This window comes from Chrysoperla carnea, chromosome 2 (genome assembly GCF_905475395.1).
Source record: "Chrysoperla carnea chromosome 2, inChrCarn1.1, whole genome shotgun sequence".
Taxonomy (NCBI): domain Eukaryota; kingdom Metazoa; phylum Arthropoda; class Insecta; order Neuroptera; family Chrysopidae; genus Chrysoperla; species Chrysoperla carnea.
In genome coordinates, this window is record NC_058338.1 from 71,371,700 (window position 1) to 71,382,407 (window position 10,708).

The 10,708-nt window shown below is 29.3% G+C and overlaps 1 protein-coding gene across 1 annotated transcript; it reads left to right on the forward strand.

Moving 5' to 3' along the window:
• Nucleotides 1-488: 488 nt before the first annotated feature.
• Nucleotides 489-9,082, forward strand: LOC123293360 (putative ATP-dependent RNA helicase DHX57). Its single transcript, XM_044874151.1, has 13 exons — nt 489-706; nt 789-869; nt 945-1,062; nt 1,132-1,307; nt 2,386-3,101; nt 3,866-4,451; nt 4,585-4,937; nt 5,001-5,274; nt 5,358-5,719; nt 5,965-6,287; nt 6,350-6,556; nt 7,607-8,017; nt 8,682-9,082. Exons 2-13 carry the CDS (start codon nt 802-804, stop codon nt 8,826-8,828), a joined length of 3,741 nt encoding a protein of 1,246 aa, XP_044730086.1. The 5' UTR covers nt 489-706; nt 789-801; the 3' UTR covers nt 8,829-9,082.
• Nucleotides 9,083-10,708: the final 1,626 nt, after the last annotated feature.

Below are 10,708 nucleotides of genomic sequence, written 5' to 3' on the forward strand. Positions count from 1 at the left end.
TCAAGAATGTGGAGTCCTGGTCTCGGAATTTAGGACATTAGTGATAGCTAGCAAATAATTGACATAACAGCTGAAAAGAATGACCCAAAATTAGGGTCATGCCTTTAATGGGGTCGAGTTAGCACGAGTCTTTGGTTTTTTTTTGTAAATATATTTTTGCTTTAAAATTTTGTATTTTTATTTTTCAAGGTTTTCGAAAGCACTCAATTAGCACTTAAAAATGGGTTATTAAATTCTGGCAAACCATTCAATTGTTTGGAAAATCGTTTGTGCATCTAATTTATCGTTTACGCACCTAAAATGGTATTTTTAAGTTAGGCTAGTCAATTTTATGGACCTTTCGTTTTTGCATGCTTAAATCAGTCCAGACGGTAATAATGTCAAAATGTGGAATCACAGACTTGTATTTAAATAGGGATACGTTCTTTCTCTTGCTATATAACCTTATTTTATAATTGACAAGTGACAACGTACTAGTTACTGTCAGATTATTGCAAGTGGTGCAATAACCTTATAACTCGCTTTTAGCTGATTTATTTCTAATTAAAATTTTTGACAGATTTTCGGAAATATTTTCCAAATTAATATTAATTTAGAATTCAAAATTAGTCTTATTACAAGATTCATTGATATTAAAAATATATTTCAATAAGGTTATCGAATAATATACTGCCCTTACATTGTGTTCAGCCCTACAGGACCTCAGGTACACAATCAAAGAAATTTTTTTTAAAATGTCTATAACATTTTGTGGCCAAATTTTTTATGGTATTAATTTATAATTTTAGAAATCAGCGAAAAATGGATAATAATCAAGTAATAGATTTAATGGATGAGACTGTGCAGCCAAAATCCAGAGAAATTAAAAGGTATGAATGAGTATGAATAAAATTGGATAATTTTATTTATGAAAAAAAATTACGTGGATTGATTTAAACTTTCAGAAATGGACGATTGAAACCCAAACATCATCGTACAGTCAAAGAAGAAATGCAAACATTACATCTTATCGAAGATTCTCAAAAACAAATTATGGATACATTAAGATATATTCATGGTCCTGTATGTATTGCATATGAATCAAGTTTGAATGTAATTTTGAATTATTAATTTACCAAAATCTTTTTGTAGAATTTTGAATTGACTGATATTAGTAAATATAAGAATAAAAAATCACGATTTAAAGATAAGTTTTGGGAAGATGCTGGTAATTTAGTTATTAAAAGTGCATTCGATTATTCACAAAATGCATTTGTGCTGACACCTAAGCAAGAGTTTAGAATGTATTCCGTTAATAAATTAAAGAGGTTTGTTTTTATTATTATTTGTCATTTGAAAAAATTTGTTGTTTATATAAGAGTCCACGATAAATTTACTTTCGTCATACGTATGCTCGAAAATTTTACAGTAGTTGAAAAACTTTGCTTAAAACCTTGACAGTTAAATGACATTTTTTAAAATAGAAACCGAATTCTCAGCGATTTTTTAATATTATCCTTCGTGGAACAACAACTCGTTACTATTTTAATAACCGTCACTCCGTATTTGGAAATTATAATACAAAAATCAAGTTCATTTGACCACTAGATAACTAGTTCTCGAGATATCATCGAAAATCTCTTCAAAATTTCAGCTTTATCGATATTGAGTTTTCTAAAATTCTGAAACAAAAAATTATGCATGAGTTTTGCGATTTTTTCAAAGCGTTCAAATAATATCTCTAATTTCGATAAAACTCAGTACTTAAGGTAAATTTTACCCAAAAAATTCAAAAAACCGGATCATTTAATAGTTAAATTCATAATTTCTTGATCAAAACTTTTTTTTTTGCAATTTTTGAAGCTTATCGATCATTTTAGAAAATCTAGTGATAATAAATTCGTAAAAATTATTTGCCCAAAAATTTTACCTTTTAATGATTGCAACTTTAGTGTGAATTTAATAGCTTTGAATTCCTGAAACAATTCGGAAAAGTATTAAAAATTAAACTGGAAAATCGGGAATCATCAGCGAATTTTGAAAGGTTATTATTATGGACCCTCAATTAGTATATTTTCTTAATATCTTGTTTAGTTGGTGAAAATAGCACTGGCAAGTTATTTGTTTCAAAGAATAGTTTTTTTAGCTGCTTCCTAGAATATATGGTTGACCAGTGAAAATATAATTATAAAATATTAATATTATTATTATTTTTATTAAATCGTTTTTCTCGTAAACTCTATTCTGGCTCGTAAACTGCTTAAAAATATGTAGAAAATTTATCAAGAGAGAGTAGTTATTCCAAATTTCATAATCATTGGAAGCAAATAAAAAAATCAATTTAAACCCTTGTGCAAATCATTTTAAATGTTTTTCTTGTAGTAACTATTTGTATTAATTATTTAGTTATGGATTTCATGAAAGCCATTGTGTAGAAGCATTAGAATATTTTAATGATGATATTGATTCGGCGCTAAAAATATTATACACTAAATATCATCGTATTAATTCAGATACTTCGGATCAAGAACATGATCACGGTTTAACTGTAGACGAATTATTACAGCAACGTATCGATGAAAAAGATGTACTTCAATCAATATACGATACTTCATTTAGTGAAAAAATACCGAATAAATTATGGATACTTACATTTCAATTAAATTATTTAATCGAACAATACTCAAATAAAAAACATACCGAAAATTTAGTTAAAATACAAAATACATCGAAAAAAATTGATAAATGTCGAAATTTTTTACGTACTGGGCAATGTAAATATGGTAATAAATGTCGCTTTTCACATGAAATTGAAACTGTAAAACCACAACAAAATGAAACTGAAGATTATAAGTTTCATCTAGAAATTCATTTTGATTCGAATTCAATGTATCCATATGAACCGCCAGCAATGATATTATTAACAACGAATTTTCCAACAATACCAAAGATTACATTGTTGTATATATGTGAACGTTTAATAGGCGAAGCGAAAAATTTAGCTAATGATGGAATTGTTAGTATATATTCCATTTGTGAATTGTTACAGCATCCTAGTGATATTACTGATTACTTGAATACGACGAAAGTACGTTTTATCGATGAATACGAACCATTATTTGGTAAGTTATTAATTTTGAAATACAGAGTTCAGATAATTAAATAATTTTGGTTTATGAGTTCAAAACGTGTACTACGAAGGGGATATTTTAGTTTCGAGAAGAAAATTACATATGACTAAATTTATAGTAATTCAAAGTGACGAAAGACGTAGAGAAACTCGAAAAAGTGAATATTAAAAATAAAAATATGTTTATGTGTTCGGTTTACGGGGAGCAATTCTATCGGCTCTCTGGGAGTTTATGGGTGATATTGTTTTCGTTTCAGGTTTAAAATTCGGGCACAAGCTCTTTATTACATTAACATAATACTTTATATTGATCGCCTGCTCTTCCTCAACGCGTTCATGATTGATCAAAATAGGAGGGAAGATTTAATCATTGAGACTCTTAGACTCTTGTTTTTGTCTTTGCATTTCAAGTTATTGCTGAGTGATCTCCCCTCTATCTATCTATAATTTGTCACATGTTGAAGTGTTATAATTTCTTGGCTTCCAGAATGGCATAGAAAGCATTTTAAACACTTTAAATTGCAAAAATTGAAGTTATCGAATAATTCCATATTCAAAACCATTAAATGAAATAGGCCGACCAATAAAATTTTGTAGCCGGATCAATCCTAATTTTATTGAATTTGCGATCAGATTATTTGAAAAGCCTTAAACAGCTTCTTAAGAAACTCAACAGCTAAATGAACATTTGGATAAAAAAATTTAAATATGGTTTCGGTTTAGCCATTTATTACTCTTGTTTGTTTTTTTTTGTAGGTGGTAATCTATTGAATGATGGTCATGACGAAAATTCACTCCTACCAACTCATTACGAACAAAATATTAAGATTAAAAAACAATTAAATAGAAATTACGAACATCAAGATGCTCTTTTATTCAAAGAATTCAAGAACAAGCAAAACAATACCAAATATCAAACATTCTTAGACTCACGAAAATCATTACCAGCATGGAACAAACGGGACGACATCTTGAATATTATAAAAAAACATCAAGTCATTCTAATCAGTGGCGAAACTGGATGCGGTAAAAGTACACAAATACCACAATATATCTTAGATAATTGGCTATCAAATGATGATGGTAAACATGTGGAAGTGATTTGTACACAACCACGACGATTATCTGCTATTGGAGTAGCGGAACGAGTGGCTTCCGAACGTGTTGAACGAATTGGTGGTACAATAGGGTATCAAATACGATTAGAAACTAAAGTATCGGATTCAACGCGGTTAATATTTTGTACAACTGGTATTTTATTGATGCGATTACAAAGTGATCCATATCTGAATTCTATTACCCATGTTATTGTTGATGAAGTTCATGAACGAAGTGACGAAAGGTAAATTTAACCTGTTTATATATCTCCTTTTTTTACACATAAAATTTTAAACGATGGTCGCACTTTTTGGGAAATAACATCCTTTACTAATTTATAATTTGTTCAATTTCTTTAAAAAAAAAATTATTTTTAGTGATTTTCTTCTGTTGATATTACGAAGAATTCTCCCTAAGCGACCCGATTTAAAAATTATATTAATGAGTGCCACTTTAAATGCAAAATTATTTTCTGATTATTTTGGTGGAATACCAATTATTGAAATACCCGGTAGAACGTTTCCTGTTCAACAGTACTTTTTAGAAGATGTTTTAGAAGAGACTGGTTATGTACTAGAAGAGAATAGTCCGTTTGCTCGTACTGATGTTAAAACATCCGATTTAGAAGAACAACTTGCCACGTGTGAAGTTCTAAAAGATAATCAAGAACCCTCGTCAGGAATTAAAGATTATAAGTTGGCATTATCGCAAATTTTAGCTCGATATCGTGGTAAGTTTTTCTGTTAGGAGCCACTGATTCTATGATTTATCTCTATTTAATTATTTATTTCAGAATATTCGATGTTGACTTGTAAAAATTTGTATTTAATGGATATGAATAAAATTAATTTAGAATTAATTGAATCCACATTAATGTGGATTATTTTTGGAAATCATAACCATCCAAAAGAAGGGACTATATTAATATTTCTACCTGGATATGCTGAAATTACTGCTCTTTTAGAATTTCTATCAAATAATACGAATTTTTCGACACGACAAAGAGATTTTTTAATTTTACCTTTACATTCTTCTTTATCGAATGAAGATCAAAGTGCTATATTTAAGTAAGTAAAATATTAATTTTATTTCTCCTTCCTCGATTTTTTTAAGTGATTTTAATTAAATAAATATATTTTAAATTTTAAAGGAAACCAAAAAATGGGGCTAGAAAAATAATATTATCAACAAATATTGCTGAAACTTCGATAACAATCGATGATTGTGTATTTGTTATTGATTGTGGTAAAATGAAAGAGAAACGTTTCGATAGTAATAAAAATATGGAAAGTTTAGATACAGTATGGATATCAAGAGCTAATGCTATGCAACGTAGAGGTCGAGCTGGTCGTGTAATGCCAGGAGTTTGTGTCCATTTGTACACTAGTTTTACATTTAAACAATTCATTGCCCAACCTGTACCGGAATTACATCGAATACCATTAGAACAAATTATATTACGGATTAAAGTACTACCAAATTTTATGAATAGTTCAATACAAAGTGTTTTAGGTAAAGTTTTATGTTCCGAACATTTTTTAAATTAGTTCGAATCTAACCTACTATCAGTTTGAATTACATGGATTTTTGAAAGCATTGAAAAAATTACGACCAATTCAAAGTGAATGTAGCTCATGAAAAGTTCACAAATTATTAAAATCAGCCATATTCAGTTTATAATTTTGCTTATTTCAAACAATACCAACTCAAAGTCAATTATTCAACTTTTCAAGAATTTTAACTTTTTATGATCGCAGATGAAACAATAGAGCCTCCAGCAACAGAAAATATAGAGTCATCAATTTATCGATTACAAGATGTGGGTGCATTAGATGAAGATGAAGAATTAACACCATTAGGTCATCATTTAGCCACGTTACCTGTAGACGTTCGAATAGGAAAAATTATGTTATATGGTGCCATATTTTGTTGTGTAGATTCATCGTTAACGATTGCTGCGTGTCTCAGTTATAAATCACCATTTGTTGCTCCGTTCTTACAAAAAAGGGAAGGTGATGCCAAAAAAAAAGAATTTATGTCAGCAAATAGCGATCAATTAACTGTTTTAAAAGCATATAAGGTAAAATCGAATCGAAGTCTTCGTAAAAGTGTATCTGTTCAAATTATTTTTTGATTTGACAGAAATGGAAATTAGTGGCAGATCGAGGAAGCCAAGCTTCGTACAATTTTGCACAAGAAAATTATTTATCGCAACGAACATTGATTACATTGAGTGACATAAAACATCAACTTTTAGATTTATTAGTAAACATTGGGTTTGTCCCAATTGCTCAGAAAATTCAAAGGCGTACAGGACAAGATCGAGTTATGGAGATGACTGGAACACAGGTACGAGCTCGATTTACACAAACTGAAAATAGGGTATTCCACTATTTTTGAAAAAATACTTCAAAATGTTGATTTTGCTAATAAAAAGCCACCAAAAATTTATTTCGGAAAAATACACACGCTTTCTTGCCAAAAACTTAAATTAAATTTTAAACCTTTTTTAAACTGTCAAAAATGCGGGCATCCAATTTGATGATGTAATATGGGTATCACTATACGAAATAACACAAATAAGTGTGACAGATATATATCATAGACATCTGATTATAAAACATATAAATACTTATTATCTATGTATATATTATACTCAGCTGTCTACACTGAACTAACTGATGGTCTATGACTCATACCGCTATGACATCACAGCAGGACTTACTAGCGTTTTAGGTCACGTGATTACATTTTAAAAATTACGTTTTTTAATTTTAATATTTTAAAAGAAAAAAGTGCTTTTGTGACTCGAAATCGGAATATTTAGGTACATTTCTACATAAATTTTAACTTTTTTCAAATTTCATGATTTATTTTTGACTAACGATAATACCCTATTATCAGACAATATCATTGAAAGGAGATTATTGTATATTAGGGAAATCTAAGAAGTATCACAACTCTACTCTTAAAAGATAACAATACATTTTTATTTATTTATTTTTGGAAAATTTTTATATTTTTATTTTTGGTATTTTAAGGGTAGACTTACAAAATAGAAAAATCCAGTTCATTTTACGTCTAAATTAGTAGGTCTCGAAATAATACAAAAAAAATCTTTATAAAATATAAGTATTCATATAGAATTTTAAGCGATACGATCGAAAATATTCGGCTAATCTTAAATGAATCCTTTTTTTGTATTTTTGGGAGCAAAATTACCTTTTAAATCAAGTTCCAAAACAAATAATTGTTTACCGTACATGTTAATTTTGGATATCATATCATCCAAAATCTCATACGAAGAGCGATTTCTCCGATCGATTTCAAACAATCTCTTAGAAAATATTTATTTCGTTAAAAAAACGAGAAAGTATTATTTGTTTTGTTATTTTTTAGATGAATGAAAATGGGGAAAATTCAAAACTACTAGCCGGCGTTTTATGTGCAGCTTTATATCCAAACATAATAAAAGTATTAACACCGGGAAAATCGTATCAAAAATGTATTGGAGGTGCTTTACCAACAGTTCCCGATCATGAAGATTTAAAATTTATAACATTAGAGGATGGTAATGTTGCCATACATCCATCATCAGTTAATTCTAAAATTGGTGCATTTTCATCACCATATTTATTGTATCAAGAGAAAGTTAAAACATCTAGATTGTTTGTACGTGAAACTTGTATGGTACCTCCACTCTGCCTAGCCTTGTTTGCTGGTTGTGATTTACATATTGAAGTACATTCTGGTATGTCAATTATTTCGTTGGATGATGGATGGATTATCTTTAGAACAGAAACGCATGAGGTATGTAAACCATATTCGAATATTTTGCTTCTTTAACACATTGTCCCCCAGTCGGTCAATTATCCCAGAAATAACCTTTAAAATATATAACCAATAACCAAAACATTTTTTGGGCTAGAAAAAAAGCAAGGATTCTCGAAAAGAAACTTCTTATTTGGACTGCTCACTACACATCTAAGGAGACGAGATATTTGTCAATCGATATCCCGGTCTTTGAGATTTCAATCACTTTGAAGCATGTCTCGAGATCGTATCTTGTATTGCGTGTATTAGAGTTTTGCAAGACAATTATGATAAACAATTTCCACCAATCTCAAGAGTCCTCCAAATTCAACCCTGAACATTTGATTTTTTCGGGCCTCCAAAAATCAGGTTTTCTCTTAATAAAAATTCGAAATGTACAAATACATTTAAAATATTATGATGCTATGACATTGACAGAAAAATGCAAGAATCCGTCTTTGATTTAAACGGATATTTCCGACAGTAAAAGTTGTAAGTTGCGAGCGTTATCATAATTATTAAAAACATTACATTATCCATTATGTTCGTCCATTACATTCTACTGGCATGTTTTTGACGTTTATTATAAGCGCTACTGTAAAACTGAAAATATTATTCTGGTTATATATATCGTATACTGAAAAATATTTCTCATTTTAAGGTTGCTGAAATGTTAAAGGCAATTCGAATTGAATTAAATAAATTATTGGAAGAAAAAATCAAGGATCCTTCATTAAATTTATTAAATTTAAATCAAGGGAAAAGGATTATTTCCACGATTATCAATATCATTTCTGTGAATAGTTGAATATAATCTTATTTAACAAAAATGTTCTGATTGATATAGAAAAAGTGGTTCAGTGAAGGAGGTTCGACTTTTATGAAATTCATCCCGATTTATATATATACGATTATCAGTTCCTCTGTAATTATTTGGTTATTTATTGTGTAGTATATTATCCAAAAAAAATGTACATTATAAAAAAAATCGGTATATTTCTATGAAAGTCTTCTTCAAATGCTGTTGTAAATATGATTTTACAGAATTAAATTCTAACCTTATATGCCTTAAATTTAATTTATTGTTGAAATGTTGTATAAAGATTATATTTTCTTAAAAATAATTGAATTTCAATAAAAATTGAAAACTAAAACTACTGATATTTGTATGTTTTTATATAAAACCAGCCGTTATTTGTCCGCTTCGTTAAATAATTAAGAAGCTTCCACTTGTCTAAATTTTTATAAAATAGGAAAAAAAAAGTAAAAAAAAAGTATGAAAATTTGTTCGTTATCTTGAATCACTTGTTAACGTTTTATAATTCATACCGCAAGTTTCTTTCATATATTGTTCGGTGGACAATTTGTGATGAACGTCGGTATAAACACTTGTTGCTAATATTACATACATTGCCCGTTGATTTTATTAGATAAAATGCATTATTAAACAGAAAATGACCCAAAATTAGTATAAATGATAAAATATAACAAATAACCTTACATTTAAATGATTTTTACAACATTTTAATGAATATTTGGACTAAAACACTGCTGGGCAGACTTTGACTTGATTGTGCTCTGAGTGACTTTTAGCAAAAGAGGTATATCTCGAAGTGGGATGGATGATGTACTGTATGTATGTTATGAATTGGAATAGATGATATCACTTTTGAGTATCTGCTTTTACCTGCAGAGCTGACCTACTCTAAAGAGTAACCATTGCCTAGCAGTGGATTAAAATACAGGAAAGAAAATTTTGACATTTCATGGTTTAAAAAAAATATATAGTAGTATTTGTATTATAAGAATTACCATGGACGTATCAAGAGGGACAAGTTAGGGAAGTTAGCCCCTCAGCAATACGGTAGTTGCTTGATGTCAAATTTGCTATATTACGCATCAAAATGTAAAACTAAACTTGATACCATGGCAAAATTTGAAAGTGAAATTAAAATTGTTTAAAAAACGAAGAAGCCTTAAGCGAAGAAGGAAGAAGTTATTCAAAGATTGTTGCCTATCCCCTTTTAGCAAAACAAAGTTTTATATGTATCTCTATGGTGATATCGGACAATGACGTCACTAATATATATCGCTTCTAATTAGGAATAAGGTTTAATTAGGAATTTTAAACGTTCATAGTTTGCATACTTGTAAAGATTTTCAAAAACCAACTTCACTTATCTGCCCGTTCAGTGAGAATTCGTCACCTGAAGTGATTTAGTCAACATGGCAACATGCCTATTGGACTTTTGATAGATTTTGTTCAGTAAGTATGTATTCATATCAAAGTACCGTTATATTTATAACAAGTGAAAACAAACAATTGACTGAGTTAATTGTTCAAATTCCATGCATAAAATGTTTCAAACAAAAGTTGTTTATTTTTTGATAAGGAACATTTTTTATATTTAAACTTTTGTTCTATCTCTAACGGTTTACAAGATGGGTCCTTCGGACCCATAGGTCAAGACCCAATTGACCTGTGTTGCTCATTTACGAACTCGACCTCACTTTTTACGTTCTGAGTACGCTGTAAGAAACGTGTACGTGTAAGTACGTGTAAATTTCAGCTTCATATCTTTTTTGTTTTTGAGTTATCGTGCCCACAGACGGACGGACGGACAACCGGAAATGGACTAATTAGGTGATTTTATGAACACCTATACCAAAATTTTGTTGGTAGCATCA

Coding starts and splice junctions, on each gene's coding strand:
- LOC123293360 (XM_044874151.1), top strand. CDS start 802: ATGGATAATAATCAAGTAATAGATTTAATGGATGAGACTGTGCAGCCA. Junction 3,102..3,865: donor TGAATACGAACCATTATTTG/GTAAGTTATTAA, acceptor TTTTTTTTGTAG/GTGGTAATCTATTGAATGAT. Junction 6,288..6,349: donor CTGTTTTAAAAGCATATAAG/GTAAAATCGAAT, acceptor TTGATTTGACAG/AAATGGAAATTAGTGGCAGA.